General features: G+C 43.5%; 3 protein-coding genes across 3 annotated transcripts in view; 2 read left to right on the top strand and 1 right to left on the bottom strand.

Annotated features, from left to right (window-relative positions):
* The window catches only part of pag1 (phosphoprotein membrane anchor with glycosphingolipid microdomains 1), a 50158-nt gene extending 45954 nt beyond the window's left edge, over window positions 1-4204 (bottom strand). The window contains exon 1 of the mRNA XM_083685164.1: window positions 4005-4204. The gene's annotated coding sequence lies outside the window, so the exon portion shown is untranslated. The remainder of the gene's footprint in view (window positions 1-4004) is intronic.
* A 3996-nt stretch (window positions 4205-8200) lies between these two features.
* On the top strand, window positions 8201-11836 carry mrpl53 (mitochondrial ribosomal protein L53). The gene is made up of 3 exons (XM_083684443.1): window positions 8201-8298; window positions 9004-9116; window positions 11644-11836. Exons 1-3 carry the CDS (start codon window positions 8204-8206, stop codon window positions 11760-11762), a joined length of 327 nt encoding a protein of 108 aa, XP_083540569.1. The 5' UTR covers window positions 8201-8203; the 3' UTR covers window positions 11763-11836.
* Window positions 11837-12430: 594 nt separating this feature from the next.
* Window positions 12431-13914, top strand: fabp4a (fatty acid binding protein 4a). Its single transcript, XM_083684427.1, has 4 exons — window positions 12431-12559; window positions 12822-12997; window positions 13102-13203; window positions 13643-13914. Exons 1-4 carry the CDS (start codon window positions 12487-12489, stop codon window positions 13694-13696), a joined length of 405 nt encoding a protein of 134 aa, XP_083540553.1. The 5' UTR covers window positions 12431-12486; the 3' UTR covers window positions 13697-13914.
* Window positions 13915-18843: the final 4929 nt, after the last annotated feature.

Here is an 18843-nt window from a genome sequence, read left to right as displayed (position 1 = left end):
GGCCCGGCAAATATGGATCAATACTTTCATTTTATGATTATCATTCAATCTCTCTCCTTCTCTCATTCGGTCTTCTCTCCCTGTCTATCAGTCTTTTCATGTTTCCTAATAGGTCATAATTGCTTTCTCTTTCTCTCTCTTTCTCCTTCTCTCTCTCCCTCCCTCCCTCTCTCTCTCTGGTCACATCTATATAAGAGGTTTATAAGTGTTAAACTTGAAACACATGTTAATCTGGAGAGAGCAAGCACTTACAGAGGTTACTGGTAATCTAGTTGCTAATTCCCTTGCTACTTGAAATGGCAAATCTTGTACATGCTTAGCTGAACATCCTAGCCTTGTCCACAGATAAAACAGGAATCCTTCAAACAGTCTCCTCTCCCTCAATTGCTAAAGCATCTACCAGGAAACAAATGGCCGTTGACTAAGCTACCATTGTAGCTGAGAATACACTCAAGTAACTCATTTGAATGGCAACCAAGCCCTTAACCACAGTTTCCAAACATCCTATTGACAGGGGCTTGCTGACAGTGCAACTGAGAGGAGGAACGGCTCTGAGGTGGCTCTCGATTACTTCCTTTTTTCAAGACTAGAGCGTGTGATCAAAGCCTTCATCTCCTCAATATCACTGTAGTTAGCAAAACTAACAGCAAAACTAACTTGCGGAAACTAAACATTGGCATTCACACACACATACACCTACGCAGACACACACACACACACGCGCACGCCGTTGCTGTTTGCCCACAAGTGCTTGTACACACACACACACACACACACACACACACACACACACACACACACAGGACTCCATTCTCAGTGCAGTTCCCTGAGGTAACCACATTTAACACTCACAGGTGTCAAGTGGACCATGAGAGATAATAGCCACAGAGAGTGAGAAACCAGACACATTGACTGTTGTCGACCCACCGATGGGATCAGTCCCCAGCTGCCTGAATACTAATCATGTGTCAGAAGTGGGAGTCTATGAGTTAGTTATCACATAGCAGTCCCCGAATGCACTTGTGTTAGAAAGCAAAACAAAAAAACCCACTCAACTCTATTGTGCGTATGCTACGACATCACAACGACATCAGAATGCTAACACGTGGTATGCTAACGCAACGACAACCGTACGACACGGGTGAGAAGAGCAACTTCGTGTAGGTTAGAGAACAACCAAATCACAATGTCTATCCCACTATTACTGGCTGCTGTTGAACCCAGATGCTATAAAAAAAAAAAGAAAAAGCAAATATTAATCATAAAAACCTAGAGGTTGGGGGGGGGGGGGGGGGGGTTGGGGGAGTCCCAATGAATACACACCTCCACTAAGTGCTCAGAGTGTCCTTCACCCCAGCTGTAGAAACAAGGGGGGGCCAGCTCAAGTGTGTCCATGTCACTCAGACAGGAGTGTGTGAACAAAAGCCTTACACCTCCACAAGACAAAACAGTGTGTGTTCGATTGGATTGGTGTGTGTGTGTGTGTGTGTGTGTGTATGTGTGTGTGTGTGTGAGCGGAAGAGCCCTCCGCATCCTCCCTACCACAGCAGCTGTTGTCCCTATGGCTCATTTGAGGGGAGGCTGGTGGAGGTAGAAATCGGAGGACACACTGTGTTTGATACCATTCCTCATTCCGTTCCGGGCATTACAATGAGCCCCCGTCCTCCGATTTCTACCTCCACCAGCCTCCCCTGGCCTAGGGCTAATGGAGAACCCCAGTCATGGTACTGTACACCCCTCACGCTGGAGGCTACGCTTATAACAGACACACTGTTGTACTGTGCTAAAAAGTCAAACACTATGGTGGAAAATGCTGCTCCAATTCAGAATCTGTGTAAAAGCAGAGACTAACACGTCGTTCTCAGCTGCTACAGACACCAACACACTGACAGTCTTGTAGGCTCAATTGTGCTTCGACAGAACCTCTCAAAACAAGGTTTCCGTCAATATCCTGTTGACATGAATGCTTATAAGCTGTTATAAAATGGATTAAGATAAGGGGAGCTATCATTCCGTCGTCTAAGGAACTCTTAGACGGCCGGTTGAGTTCTCTCTGAAACACACAACATGAAGGGCACGACATCTCGTCCTGGACGTTGCTCTGAATGAAGAAACTCACAGTCGGTCAGTAAGCTCACTGACATTGTAAGCTCAAGAGGAGGAAGCTCATTCTAAAAGTCACAAAACAATATGAGGATTGTTTTGTTGTTTACAGTGGCTGTGTGTGTGTGTGTGTGTGTGTGTGTGTGTGTGTGTGTGTCTCTGTTGATCAAGTCCATTGGTGCAGAAGGGGAACTGATGGTTGGCCACGAGGTACACTTGACCAGCTTGGCTTGAATGCAGAACTGACAGAAAAACACACACACACACACACACACACACACACACACACACACACACACACACACACACACACACACACACACACACACACACAGAGGGGGTTTCTGTTGGCTCAGCAACATAGAGAAATAGACTGAACAGAAGCCAAGCAGACAGTGGTTTCGTTGTGGGAAGAAACCCTAAAGACGGTTCATGTCAGTAAAGGCTTTAGACAATGTTGTTTGTTGTAATGACAGTGTAAGGTCTTTATCATTTAGCCTACCAGAGAGTGGTGCTGTGGTGAGATCAAAGCCTACAGCCTGTCCATGTCAATACAGAAGAAACAATGTATTTGTTTGCTGTAATGACAGGATAAAGTGTTGATTGTACAGTACAGACAACCAGACAACCAGACAATTGACACAGATAGTCTGTGTCAATGAAGAAGATAATTCTTTGTTGTAGTTGTTGTTGTTGGAGTAAAGAGTATGCCTTTAGTCTCTGGCTCAGGGGTGAGTGTAGAAAACAGTCATCCTTAGCCTCATCCGTCTGACCTCAATCCTCCTGATATGCTTATACACTAGCAGGGTTTCCCCTGGCCGGATTGCGTGTGGTTATTTTCCAGGCCCAAGATTGTCAATAGAAATAAATAGAAGGCAAATCACTCCGATGGGGAGCAAGAGAGTCTGGGGAACAGTGTGTGTGTGTGTGTGTGTGTGTGTGTCTGTGTGTGTGTGTGTGTGTGTGTTCCTACTGTAACCCACTGGCCTTAACCAGCCAGTTTATCTGTGGTCATGGAGGAAGTCAATTTGCATCTCAAAACAAGAGCATATCTCACTGTTGTAAAGATCTGGGTGGCAAACTCGAGAACAATCATTGAATTGACTTGTAAAAGGAGTCTCATTTGAAGATACAGTACAATAAAAGGCTGAACAATCCAAGCATTTCTACAAAGGCCTAATAATGGCGATATGCTATAATCTATCTAGTGCACATGTTCTCTTATTAATCTTCCTCTGATCTGATCCCCTTTACAATCAGCGTATATTGATACGAAATCCAGAGGAGAAAAAACCCCTCTAATTGTAACATTTACTACATTTTAAAATGTAATTTGACGTAACAATGAGACCAGAAATGGTTAATTGAAATGTTATTTATTTATTTATTTATTTATTTATTTATTTATTTATTTATTTATTTATTTATTTATTTATGTATTTAAATGAATTGACTTATTCTTCAGTGAAGTGAGAAGTCATTGCAGTGGAGTAGATGGATGCATGCAACTGCATCCACCTTGAAGAGTTGCCAAAATGTGTAACTGCTGCACGTATCAAATAGCCTACTAACTTAAAATAACTTTGTTTCAGCGCTCCAATTAGCTCCAGCGACATACCATCGAATAGCGGTCTTTTTGTAGCCTACCCCCCCTCTCTCCCCCCCTCCCTGTCACGGTATCGATCAATATTGCCTAATTATTTCGTTCATTCACTGCGACTGCTCGAAGCCCGCGTTACTGGCTCGGCGTGCTGCGGCACCGGAAAAAAAAATCAAGTAAATCAATGAAGTTTGGGAATGCGCCCATAGCAACCGCACCTCACCGGGTCCCCGATAGACCCAGCCGAGAGACAAGACGCAACTTTTACATTCACATATGGAGACATTCGGGGTCCACTTACCAGAATAGACTATCCATACAACAGCAATCGGTGGTGTTAAACAGAAACTCGTTGAATTTCTTCAGTGCGCTTCTGTCCGCGACCCCAGACAACCGCACATAAGGAAAAAATGAAGATAAAAAAAAACTACGAAATATGAACCCGACACAAACACCTACTATTCAAAGCGGAGAGGCTGTTAAAAACGCGTTCTCTACCGTGCACGCATATTCCAGATATAGTACGGTTCTATTCAGACTATGCACCACCCAGACGCAGCCGAGGCTACTCCTATTCGGCAAGATGTTGTGGAGGAGTGACAGATCGCTACGATTATCAAGCAGTGTCGCTAAGATCCCTGGGACATGAAGTCCATAATTACACCGAAAATGAGAGCCTTACAGCATAATTGAAGAGAATAGTATAGAATAGAATAGAATAGAATAGAATATTGCTTTATTGTCCTGCGGAAGGTAGTGCAGGGTCATACAGGGTTGTACAGGCTACGTCCAATGGGCGACGTCTTTGCCCAGATAAGGTAAAATAGGTTCCAATTGTCACCTCATTATGTAGACTACACTAGAAAAGAATAGAATAGAATACAATTGAGCTCTTATTGGGGAAAAAATAAAGTGTGGCAAAGGATAGGATAAGTCAGTATGTAACAATATAATACACACAGTACATGGCAGACACAGTATACATCAGTGAAGGCAGGTGGAGGTAGAAATCGGAGGACAGGCTCATTGTAATCATCATTGGAATGGAATGGAATGGAATGAAGAATGTTATTGATACAATTCTTAATACCATTCCATGCATTACAATGAGTCCTCCGATTTCTACCCCCACCAGCCACTGGTATCCACAATAAACACAAGGGCCAAGAATCTTTCATCATCTCTGGCGTGCATTTTGTTTATTTCATAATTGAATAAAAGCATACACCGTGTCAAATCTGCCCGGCCCTAGAGATTGTATCACAGAAATAATTTTCAAAATGACATGAATAACATTGAAGCACTTTCAGCGCAATAGAGCAAGAGAGACCTTGGTATATGAGTGTGAAAGAAATGTGCACAAAGACAATCGTTGTAGTCATCACCGTAAATGGGACTTTTGGGATTGAGCCCCAGGTTAATAAAGGACATTAACAAAGAGACGGTCTCCGCGCTGGTTTCCTGCCTGCGTCCTCATAGGCTGATTGAACAAAATGATTCAGCACCACAGATATATATATATATATATATATATATATAGCACTTCACTCCAAACACACCAAACAAGTGGAAAACACAAACACTCCCGTTAACCTTTAGTCTTTGGGGTCGAAGCCCTCCCCAGTGAATTCTAACGCATTGTTTCTCTCCCCCCGCTAACTTTATTTTGGACAATACAACCCAGGTCCCAGTAGTGCTAACAGTTGTGGCTGTAGAGGAGAAGAAAAGGAACCAGCTTGCAGAGAAGGGGGGAGGGGGGGGGGGGGCTGATAGGAAATGCTTGCCTCAAGCCGTAGGACTAAATATAGCCGCCTTATACTTCTACTGTCAAACTATCATAAGCACGGCCGGGCCGGCGACTCAGGAAAAGGGCTGCTGGTCCGTTGAAATGATGAGAAATTGTAGTCTAAGTTTAGGAGCAGGGCGTGGGGATGTGAGAAAACAAAGCTGTTTTTACCCACCGCCACTACCACAGTATGTCCAGTAAAGCTCATTTCACGCCAGTGAAAGGTCTTAGCTTCATTTGAAATGAACTTTGAGATGATTGAGGCATGATTTAATTTGAGTTATTAGCAGAAATCAGCATAACAATCGACTGCGTCGTCCGCAATAATCATGTCTTATGTTCCAGAGAGAAGGGCAACAACCACCTGAACTTTAAACCCGCAATGTGGGCCTTCACACATGTAAGAAAAGAAGCTCTCTGTGGTAGATTACAGGCAGAGCTTGAAGCTTACATCCCAGTTTGAATGTAGTATGCCATGAATGACAGGGGAGGCTGGTGGAAGTAGAAATCGGAGGATGGGGGTCATTCTAAAGCATGGAATGGAATGAGGAATGGTGTCAAATACAACGTGTTTGAGAACATTTTGGATTGGAACAAGGAATGGTATCAAACACACGCGTGTTTGATACCATTCCTCATTCCGTTCTATGCATTACAATGAGCCCCGTCCTCGGATTTCCACCTCCGCCAGCCTCCCCTGAGCTGAAAGTGAATACTGCAGCGATCTGTGGGATTTGTCCACCTCGGGGAGGTGAAGCTCTGACCCACTTGTCCAAAGCAAGCACATTAGCCACAGTCCAAAGACCGTTCACTCACTTGGAAGTGCTTGTAAATACAGGCTAAGGCCCTGTTTGAATACTTTGAAAAAAAATACATCCTTCCCTTCTTCCTTCCTTGATTTCATCACTGACCTACCGTAACATGATTGGATCGGTCAAAGCAAGCTTCCCACTGCAGGGCTTTCACCAATGATACAGTATATTGTCAGATCAGTGATTTCTTCAAGGAAGGAGGGTCGCATTCAGAGTGTTCAAACAGGCCAAAGGCTAGGGTCATAGGGCTGGTTTCCTTCACACAGTTGAAGTCTAATCCTTGACTAAAAAGTATCTTCTATGGATACTTTCCATTGGTGTGATTTAGTTCAGGACAAGGCTAAATGCAGGTCTGGGAAACTGGACCCCATAAGGTGTACATCTGGTCTGGACTCTGGCCTCATCCACCCACTGCTTCTCATTACAATCTCATCACATTCCAACGCTTCATTGGTATTCTCTGTGTGTATTTTTTTTTTGGGGACGACGACGACTTCCCTTTTCAAAATCAGAAAGCATCTGTATTGATACAATCTTGCATAGGCTGATATGAAATATGAACACTTGTGCCACCCGGGAAGAATTCAAAGACTATAAACAGCATTGGATCAAAGCACCGACACAGAGAATTCTGAGTGTGTTTCTGTTTGGTAAACTCACACACGGTGGTTTGACCCAGTCCATCTGTTTGTAACGGGGAAACAACTGGAGCGAGCTCACACCTCCTCTCTGCTTGTCCTTTTGGATTATATGATCTGTCCGTTCCATTATGTGATCTGTCCGTTCGATCATGCGATCTGTCCATTCCACGATGTGATCTGTCTGTTGGAGTGTCTGTTTAAGGAGCCACCTCTTCGTTATTGACTCAGAGCATGACTGATTACCTTGTTCTCTTCGGGCCATAACTTAATTTGACACTCTAGCCCATTTGTCATAAGATTAGCAGGGGGTGTCAGTGATAGTTTCCTCTGATTTACCGCTAATCAACCATGTCATGTTTTAATGAATCTGTTTGTTGAGTATGGAGTGAATAGCATGAAAATGTGAATGGATTGAAGAAAAAAATAGAAAATATAAATCTATTAAGGTTATTATACTTTACGGAGCTTTTTCGTTCACAATGTAGGCCTGTAAGTCAAAATGTCAACACAGAATGTGAGCTGAATGATTTAACATATTCATGCTTTTATAGACAAACATACATTTATATAATTGTCATGATGGTGATGATGATGAACTGTCTCTTGTGTTTATAGGTAAGAGAAAAATATAGAAATGGCATGAGGAATTATTAGCATTCTCATTCACAATGTTTATTTGTTTTGATACAAACCTAAATAATCTTCTTCTTCTTCTTCTTCTTCTTCTTCTTCTTCTTCTTCTTCTTCTTCTTCTTCTTCTCATTATTATTATTATTATTATTATTATTATTATTATTATTATCACTCTATCTGAAAAGAGATAGACACATATTCTAGTACAACCTATTCACCACACCATGCAAAGTTGTAACTGATACATGATGATGATGATGATGATGATGATGATGATGATGATGATGACGATATTCTCATTGATTAGACATATGTGATCCATCATTGCCATCTAGAGATGTCAGCATGTCTGTGAGAATCAGAATCTCTGATATGCTTGCTGTCAATAACCAATGTATTATCCACTAGCGCCATCTAGTGATTAACACTGAGAGATGTTTAAGTAAGTGCAGATTGTCTACAGATCAGTGAAACTGCTCACAATATTGGCGAGAGACCGATTTCGCGATGACACGGTTTGATCGGTGGAGGGCGCTGCTTAGCAGATCTACACGCATTCTGGATAGTGAATTCATTCTGCCCCAAGACGTTCTTCAGCGTCGGTTGAAAGGTCATTCATTGTGAAAACATGGCTGCTTCCAGTAGGTCAGCGGTGGTACTTAAAACTGTTAAGAAAATTGTGGTGCAGTTTTCTCCGTTTGAATCTAATGTGCGTTCCACACGGTAAGAATGCTTCTATCAATCATATGGATGTCCAGTAGTCGGCTAGCTAGGCCTTTTGGGGAATTGGGTGGTTTCATTCATAGCCCACGTTAGATAGTTAGTCTCTCTCTGTCTGTCTGTCTCTCACTGGGCAGCGATTAGACTTTGTAGAACAGACCCAAAACGGGCACATAGGCGCTATTAAAGATGTGTCTCTGTGTCTTTTCATGCTTAGTCTGTTGATTTAGTGGTATCATAGGCTAACCAGGGATGTAGCTGGTTTGAATACGTTAACCCTGATGGAAATAACGGTGATCTAGCAGAAAAAAAAGTGGGTAAACCCTGTCACCGAAAAGAAAACGTAGGTAAACTGAGTTTACTTGGGTTTACCCTCCGCTAGGTCGCTGATAATAACATGCTGGCTACATTAAAATACATATCGGTTGGTGTTATATCAGCAGTGTCTAATTCTGAATATCAGTATTGAGAAACACCTTTTAGAATAGTCTGCCTATTTGAAACGAAATAAGAGGGAGATGGTCTATGTCAATATTTCCATTCATAAATAAAATATCTTGTCAGTGCTCAAACGAAGTAATCCATATTTTCCCATTCCCTCTCCCCCTGGGGTTACCCACTCATTGATCATTGATCAATAATGTCACGAGTCTCTCTCTCTCTCTCTCTCTCTCTCTCTCTCTCTCTCTCTCTCTCTCTCTCCTGCAGGGAGTTTCTGATGAGGGTGGGGTCAGAGAAGGCCAGGTCCACCAATATGAACTGTGAGGTGGTGACAGAGGTGAAACATGATCAGTGTGAGCCTCTGGTGGACGTCACTTTCAGTACGTAGCCTACGGTAACACACAACCTGACACATGGACACAAGGTCACATTCTATTGTTTTTTTTATTCTCTTCTATGAGAACATTTACGATCGTACTGTAAGCCAGGGGAAGCTGGTGGAGGTAGGAATTGGAGGAAGGGATCATTGTAATGCTGGAATAGAATGAGGAATGGTATCACGTTGTGTTTGATACCATTCCTCATTCCATTCCACGCATTACCCATCAGGCCCGTCCTCCGATTTCTACCTCCACCAGCCTCCCCTGCTGTAGGCCCACTGTAAGCTGTTGTGGCAGTGGTCACAGACCCTGGTCCTGGGGCTGGGGAGCTTCTGGATGTGCAGGCTTTTGTTCCAGGCCAGCGTTTGACACAATAGTTTGCACTAATGTCGGTCTTGGTGAGCAATTGCCATGGGAATTGTAGTTGGTGCTGGGCTGGAATGAAAGCCTTAACAAAGCCTCGGGCCTTACCCTGTAGCTCCTCAAGACCAAGGTTGGTGAAGAACACGGAGGATGTTTTAGTCCCGTTATAATTCCCTCATATGTAGGCTACATTCCAAAGTAGTGTATTACAAAATATCACACCCAAAGATTGTGATATTTTGTAAAGGCTGGTCTTTGTCATGTTATTTTGATACACATGATGTACGATCAAATTGATCATAGTAATACTAGCCATATTGTTATAGTTAATATGTTTTATCTTTAACTGTCTAATCATGTTTCTTTAGGACTAATACGACCTATTAATATACTACTGATGTGTAATAAGATGAGTATAGTACAGGGGAGGCTGGTGGAGGTAGAAATCGGAGGACAGGCTCATTGTACTGCATGGAATGGAATGAAGAATGGTATCAAACACACACATTTTAAACCATTCCTCATTCCATGCAATACAATGAGCCCGTCCTCCGATTTCTACCTCCACCAGCCTCCCCTGGTGCAGTACAGTCTACTCAACTGTATGCGACAGCCCATTAATCTAATCTAAGAATGGAGCCAGTAAGTGATACTCTGCAGAAAACATGCAAAAGGTTATTTTGAAGTGGAATATACACTCCCAGAGCACTTTGTTAGGAACACTATACTAATACTGGGTAGGGACTCCCTTTGCTCTCAAAACAGCCTCAATTCTTCATGGCATTGATTCCACAAGATGTTGGAAACATTCCTTTGAGATTCTGGTCCATGATGACATGATTGCATCACGCTGTGAATCTCTCATTCTACCACATCCCAAAGGTGTTCTATTGGATTCAGATCCTGTGACTGGGAAGGCCACTGAAGAACATTGAACTCATTGTTGTGTTCATGAAACCAGTTTGAGATGACTTTTGCTTTGTGACATGGTGCATTATCATGCTGGAAGTAGCCATTAGAAGATGGGTAAATTGTGGCCATGAAGGGATGCACATGGTCAGCAACAATACTCAAATAGGCTGTGGCATTCAAGCGATGATTGATTGGTATTAACAGGCCAAAAGTGTGTCAAGAAAACATTCCCCACACCATTACACCACCTCCACCATGAGAAGGTGTACAGGTGTTCCTAATAAAGTGTACAGTGAATGTATTTGTATGTGTTGGGAAACTTGTACAACACATGCAAATATGTGTGCTTAGTACTGCCTCAGGCCAGAGAGGGTCTGTTTCACCTGTGCTGATGTTCGCTAGGAGTCGTGTGTGTGTGTGTGTGTGTGTGTGTGTGTGTGTGTGTGTGTGTGTGTGTGTGTGTGTGTGTGTGCGTGCGTGCGTCCTAGCAGAGAATAAACGCTAAGACAGCAGAAATGAGGTGACATTGTACATCACTGTCCCTGGGCGAGCTGTAGCGAACAGCGGGTGGAGGAGACAGTAACAGCCAATAGGAACAACAGAAAGTCTGGAGGAGTACAGCCGGAGATCAACGTCAACCCTTCGCTTAAAAACTATTTGACTGGGCTTGTTATGCTTTGGGAGAAGATTGTCATTCTTGACAAGGCACTGGAATTTGAAGCCACAGAGTCGATTCTTCTTCCTCTTGAAATTGAATTGATGTCAACCTGTGTGTTGATGTCTACTATTGTGTGTTGATGTCTGCTATTGTGTGTTTTGATGTCTACTATTGTGTGTTGATGTCTGCTATTGTGTGTTGATGTCTACTATTGTGTGTTGATGTCTACCTGTGTTGATGTCTACTATTGTGTGTTGATTTCTACCTGTGTTGATGTCTACCTGTGTGTGTTGATGTCTACCTGTGTGTTGATGTCTACTTTGTGCTGATGTCTTCCTGTGTGTTGATGTCTACTATTGTGTGTTGATGTCTGCTATTGTGTGTTGATGTCTTCCTGTGTGTTGATGTCTTCCTGTGTGTTGATGTCTACTATTGTGTGTTAATGTCTACTATTGTGTGTGTTGATGTCTGCTATTGTGTGTTGATGTCTACTATTGTGTGTTGATGTCTACTATTGTGTGTTGATGTCTACCTGTGCTGATGTCTACCTGTGCTGATGTCTACCTGTGCTGATGTCTACCTGTGTCTCTACAGGTGATGGAGAGAGGTTGGTGATGAAGGGAGCCAAACTGAGCACCAGCGAGATGCTCGCCGCCCTACAGACACGCTGCATAGCCAAGGACCCGCAGGCCAAAATGGCAGCAAAGAAATAGCGTAGTCCCTCCTCTGTATTTTTGCAGTATTTATGTGTCTGTGTATTTGTGAATGTTTATAATAAAATACTATATTTAAAACTTCTGGGTTTGTTTCTCTTGATTGCGGTAGGTAATATCTGTGTTCTCTGGATATTATTTGTATATTTAATTTCTCCTTTGTCTCTGAAATGTTGGTTAGCCTATACGTATGATTAGAAACGTGTGTTTGTGTGTTCATCAGATAACAGATATTTTAGACTGGTTTGAATTTAACTTATGTGTTGCTCTGTTTCTTTCCATCAAGTGGACCCACAGTATTCAGTATTTGACCATCTGTTTTTATGTTTTCACTACTAATTGATTGCATTGGATCTGTAGAATGCTGTGGGGCATGTGCTCTCTTTGCTATTTACAGGATAAAGGATGTTCTTTTCTTTTCACCCTTTGAAAGAGCGTTGTGCAACCCTCAACCCCTGACATAGTTAAATGTGACTTGGCACAGTGCTGCAGTGGATGTGGTGGCATCAAATAGCCTTTCACCGATTCCAACATATTCCATCGGAAATTGCGGAACTAGGCCTACATACTGTAACGTGACGTTTATGACTGTGATTGGGCAGCTTTAGGATGCGCGTGCCAGATAGATCCCTTTATAAACCCTTGGCTCGCTCTCAGCGTGGTGGAGAGTCTAGTTTGGCACGAGTACCCGGACTGTTGAGGATACACCACTGAAGTCGCAAACATGGTTGAGAAGTTTGTGGGAACATGGAAGATGATTTCCAGCGACAACTTTGATGACTACATGAAAGCTTTGGGTATGATCTCTTTCATGAACAGGTTCTCCAATTGCCTGGGTCCTAACAAACATACATTTATAGGCTTAATTAAATTACTTTTTTTAATGATGTGACATTCAAAATGATAACCTGGTAGGCTATTATTTGATAAAGATAACAATTAAGAACATTGCAAAGTTATATTGCCTACAGCCTGGATTGTGCGTTTTGTGGCTCCGCTTGCAGCCTGTGCGCTCCGGTGCGCCCCCTCCCTCCTGACCACTTGATCTCCGTTGTGCAGGTGTTGGATTCGCAACCAGACAGGTGGGAAACCGGACCAAGCCCAACCTGATCGTGACCGTGGACGACCAAGGGATTATTTGCATGAAGTCTCAGAGCACTTTCAAAACCACTGAGATTAAATTCAAACTCAACGAGCCTTTTGATGAGACTACAGCGGACGACAGGAAAACTAGGGTTGGTTGGGTTGGGAAATCTGTGCGTGAGATTCAATTGACCGGGGTTAACGGGTCGTTGGAATTAACGTTTTTTTTTATGTCCCATTTTCTTCTTACCTGCAGACTGTGGTGACCTGTGAGAATGGTATACTAGTGCAGAAACAGAGTTGGGATGGCAAAGAGACGATCGTAGAGAGGGAGGTGTCCGATGGAAAGTTGATAGCGGTAAGCAATAGTTTTTTTTTCTCATTTTAATTTTTCTGAAAAAAAAAGTGTATGTTCCTAATATCTAAATCTGTATGTTACATATTTCTTGTGTCTAAAGTTCCCGAAATGGCTCTTTTTTTAGTTTGCAGTGTTTGTACATTTTCATTTGGTTATAACTTTTTCCCATGTCTTTGTCATATTCATTAACTTGAAACAATGCCAATAAAACGTTTCAATTGTCTAGGGACCAGACTGTTGGGAATGTTTGGCCATAAACCTTACTTGACTAAATAACAGACTCCACCCTATCACATCTGGGAATGTAGACTGAGTTTAACAGCATCATATATCTCCTTCTTTAACCCAAAACATATTTTGGAATGTTTGCTCCTGGCTTCCATCTGTCACACCTTGAAACACCTCATCTTTGACCTCACACTCCTCTTCTCCTCTCCAGAAATGTGTGATGGGGGACGTGATTGCAGTGAGGACGTACGTGAAGGAGGCATGAGGAGGATGATGATGGGACTGTGGCCCGTCAAAGGCAGGATGGATGGACGGACAGACAGACAGACGACACGCTCAGTTTCATGAGCCGAAGAAGTTAAAGAGACAGACGGAAGACAAGCGTGTACCAGATCATATTCTTCATTGTTCTTGCCAAAGCAAATTTATACACTGTACTCCTAGATGATACATTTGGTTATAAGCATTGTGGTGATTTGAATAAAAACCTTGAAAATTGTCTTCGCTCTCATTGGAATTATTGCATTTTTTCTTAGTGTAATTCTCTTGTTCTTATTTAAAGGATTCAGCTTTATTTGTGTATTTGCAGCTCTTTTTCTCTTTTTTAAGCATTCTTGTTGTCTTTATCTGTTCTTAATTGAAATATGAAACACCATAGCGGCAACAATAGAATGGGTCTACTTGGATTACAGCCTAGATATCGGACACTCTCCATTTCAGGGCTAAATCTTTGGCAAGTGTAGACTGATCCAAGCGGACTTGAATGAGAAAACCCTTTACAGTACCTATTCCATAGGGCTTTTAGTGTTCCCAGTGGCAGCAGAGCAGACAGGCTTACAGCAGAGCACAGAATGGACATTCTGATGATGCCTGATAGGGACTGTGCATTGTTATAATGCGTCATTAGCTTCAAAGAATGATTTATTGGGTCAGCAGAGTCTGTGGCTTGAGAGAGAGGGAGAGTTACCCCTACTCAGGCTAGTTGACATCCAGATTCATGGCCAAAGCACCTTTTTTCGGTAGAAGCCAAATTTAGATGAAGCATTAAATCACCATAGTAGTTAGTAGTCAAACTAAACTCACTTCAAAAAACATCCAAACACCAATAAACTGTACAGGCATCTCTTGATGACATCATCAGACTGTCAGTGAACTGTTGAAGAATATTGAAGTCTGTGGTATCAGATTTGTTACTTTACAACACAAGCTAAGACCGTTTAGATGGAGCATCTAACGAGCCGTTGGCTCCCATCCATCCACTGAGCTCGGACAGACTTACGAGACAAATGAAAGGCCACTTGAGAAAGTTCTTGTCGAAAGCTGACCCTGGGGTCAAGAATCTCACCCTTGAAAGTCCTCATGATAAATGCTCACTGTTGGCAGGGCACCATGCCTGGAATGTGAGTGCTTGTACTTGTCACAGGGGACTGTGTTGAGGGTCACTGCAGGATACGTATCCCCCCCTTTCCTTTTTTTTTTGGACATTTCCCATTTTCTGCACATGTTTGCAGATGTGCGCAAGGGAACCGGACCGGGCGGACATGCTTGGCCCCCACACAGCACAAGAGTCCCCCCCCTCCCTCTCCGCTGTTGGCTGCCGTTCAGCTAGAGATTGTTCCAGCGACAGAGCAGCCCCCCTTTTTTTTTTTTCCCATGGCAGGAAAAAAAAAAAAAGAGCAGATATGGTGATTGGGGTTGATGGCGAAAACAGCTGAAACGGGTGAATCGTGGGCCAACTCTACCGACATCCCCTTTTAAAGGAGACAATGCAGCTGGGCAGCAGCCCGAGGGACCAGGGCTGTGTAAAGTTTGCACAGTGGGTGGGACACGTCAAGCAGTTCCAAACAGCCAGGGGTGAAAACACCGGTCCCAAACGTGAGGCAAAGGTCAGAACAGATGAGGACGTGTTACAATGGGACAGAGCCGTCTAGAAGATGGAGCCCGTCCACCGCTGGATGGACGGTCATAGAGGGTTCGAGGCAGTTCAGTTTCAATTCAGCACATTTAAGGGGACCAACTGACCTCCGAAAGTCTATCCAAAATGACTAGAGATAGATGGAAATAGAAATAACGGGCAATATTTCATTTTCCAATTTCGAAGTTGAAGGGAGACTCTGGGGATGTGATGTCACACCCCTGAAAACAGAGCCAGGTTGTCGTGAAGGAGAGAGCCCGCTCGTTTCACTGCCCTCCAACATAAGAGGGCAGAGTGCACTCACCGATTTTTTCAAGTCTCGGGAAGCATCGCCCCGTTCGTTCTGCTATGACATCATATCCCAGAGTCTACCTTTAAGATAAAATGCAATCCCGTACCGTCTATGTACGGAATGGAAAGGGAACTGATTCCAACCCTAACTTATAGTACGCACCAATGCACTTCTCCCGACACAGAGGGATCAGGAGATCACATCTGGGATTGATGGAGGTGTTTGTCTCTGTGTCGGTAGGGAACACTCTTGTCAAGTTTCATCAATATTTGGACATCTGCACCGACAGATCAGATGTGTACTTGTCTACTTGTCTACTTGTGCACTTCTGTACTACTGTGTCAAAGTTCTGATGATCTCAATTGTTTGTACTGAACTGTGTGTGTCATAAAGGGTACAGGTTAACTCTGAGGCAATCTAAAACAATACTCCTCAGCCTTTGGCTTATCTGTGTGTGTGTGTATGTGTGTGTGTGTGTGTGCGTGTGTGTGTGTGTGTGTGTGTGTGTGTGTGTGTGTGTGTGTGTGTGTGTATGCGTGTATGCGTGTGTGTATGTGTGTATGCGTGCGTGCGTGTGTGTGTGTGTGTGTGCGTATATGAGAGGGATACAGGAGTAGTTTCCCTTCTGAAAAGAGGAAAGGAGGCCATCTTCCTGAACAGCTCATAGTGCTTGTTCGACATAAACAAAGTCGCACCGCAGAGCGAGGAAACTCCTCAGGAAAGGGATGATATCGTAAAGAGAAACCCACAGAGATTTGGCAGACGCACAGCAATAAAAAACGTCGATGCTGAGAAATGGCGAAAAGGATTCTTTTGTTATGATGCAATTGACCTTTTTGCAGGCGTTCGATTGAGTGAGATAAGACAACTTGTAGACATGCAGGCTGCATCCAGACAATGTAACGTCTATTTATTCAAGGCTGATAGGGAGTCTGTGTATCACATTATGTGTGAATACACCCAGAGGGATGTGTGTGAGCGATTGATACACAAGGGTATCTTGTTGACACGGGGGGGCCGCGGCTGTTTTTCCCTGGACATAACAGTGCCTGGACATTACAGGAGTGAAGTCACATCCTCGTTGTGACATCTGGAAAGCTCTCTCCACTCTAGTACAGTGTTCTCACCCTTCCTCTGTCCTTCCTCATCCACACACAGATGCTCTCATGCAGGCACGCACATGTGCTCCGACACACACACACACACACACACATGTGCGCACACACATGCACGCAGGAACGCACACACAGGCGTGCACACACATACAGTACACAGGCATGTACGCACACATAGGCACGCACATGCAGGCACGCACACACACACACACACACACACACAGGCACACACACACACACAGGCACATGCATGCACGCACACACACACACACGCGTGCACACGCACACACACACACACACACAAAAACACACACACACATACAGTGGGGGAAATAATTATTTGATCCCCTGCTGATTTTGTTAGTTTGCCCGATTACAAAGAAATGAGCGGTCTATAATTTTTATGGTACTTTTATTTTAAGTCCAGAAAAACATATTATATAAAGTTATAAATTAATTTGCATTTGATCGAAGGAAATAAGTATTTGATCCCCAAGCAAAACATGACTTAGTACTTGGTGGAGAAACCCTTGTTGGCAAGCACAGAAGTCAGACGTTTCTTGTAGTTGGTCACCAGGTTTGCACACATCTCAGGAGGGATTTTGGTCCACTCCTCTTTACAGATCCTCTCCAAATCCTGAAGGTTTCAAGGCTTTTGCTTGGCAACTCGAAGCTTCAGCTCCCTCCACAAATTTTCGATAGGATTAAGGTCTGGAGACTAGCTAGGCCACTCCATGACCTTAGTGTGCTTCTTCTTGAGCCACTCCTTTGTTGCCTTGGCCGTATGTTTTGGGTCATTGTCATGCAGGAAGACCCATCCACGACTCATCCTCAGTGCTCTGGCTGAGGGAAGGAGGTTCTCGTCCAAGATCTTACGGTACATGGCCCCGTCCATTGGCCCCTCAATGCAGTGAAGTCGTCCTGTACCCTTAGCAGAGAAACAACCCCAAAGCATAATGTTTCCACCTCCGTATTTGACGGTGGGGATGGTGTTCTTGGGATTGTAGCATTCAGCATCTCTCTCCCTCCAAACACGAAGAGTCAAATTTATGCCAAAGAGTTCAATTTTGGTCTCATCTGACCACATCACCTTCTCCCAAGCCTTCTCTGAATCATTTAAGTGTTCATTGGCAAACTTCAGATGGGCCTGTACATGTGCCTTCTTGAGCAGGGGGACCTTGCGGGCACTGCAGGATTTCAATCCGTTACGGTGTAGTGTGTTACCAATGGTTTTCTTGGTGACTGTGGTCCCAGCTGCCTTAATATCATTACCAAGCTCCTCCCGTGTAGTTCTGGGCTGATCCCTCACCCTTCTCATGATCATCCTTACCCCATGAGGCGAGATCTTGCATGGATCTCCAGGCCGAGGGCGATTGATTCTTATTTTGTATTTCTTCCATTTTCTAATAATTGCACCAACAGTTGTCTCCTTCTCACCAAGCTTCTTGCTGATGGTCTTGTAGCCCATTCCAGCCTTGTGCAGGTCTACAACTCTTACCCTGATGTCCTTTGAATGTTCTTTGGTCTTGCCCATGGTGGTGGAGAGGTTGGAATGGAAGAGATTGATTCTATTGACAGGTGTCTTTTATACCCATAACAAACAGAGATTAGGAGTATTTTCTTAAAGTGACAGGAGTAATCTGTGTGCCTCATGGGCATATAACCGGTCTGTATGAGCCAGAATTCTTGCTGGTTTGTAGGGGATCAAATACTTATTTCCTTCGATCAAATGCAAATCAATTTATAACTTTATATAATGTGTTTTTTCTGGACTTCTTTGTTGATATTCTGTCTCTATTTGTTAAAATAAAAGTACCATAAAAATTATAGACCGCTCATTTCTTTGTAATCAGGCAAACTAACAAAATCAGCAGGGGATCCAATAATTATTTCCCCCACTGTACATACACACACACACACACGCACACACACACACACACACAAACATACACACACACACGCACACGCACACACACACACACACACACACACACACACACACACACACACACACACACACACACACACACACACACACACACACACACATACACACACACAATTCAATAGAGCAGCCATGTGTGTGTGTC

This window comes from Argentina silus (assembly GCF_951799395.1).
Source record: "Argentina silus genome assembly, chromosome: 14".
Taxonomy (NCBI): domain Eukaryota; kingdom Metazoa; phylum Chordata; class Actinopteri; order Argentiniformes; family Argentinidae; genus Argentina; species Argentina silus.
The sequence above is the reverse complement of the archived record's forward strand: the minus strand, read 5'-3'. Positions and strand labels throughout refer to the sequence as shown.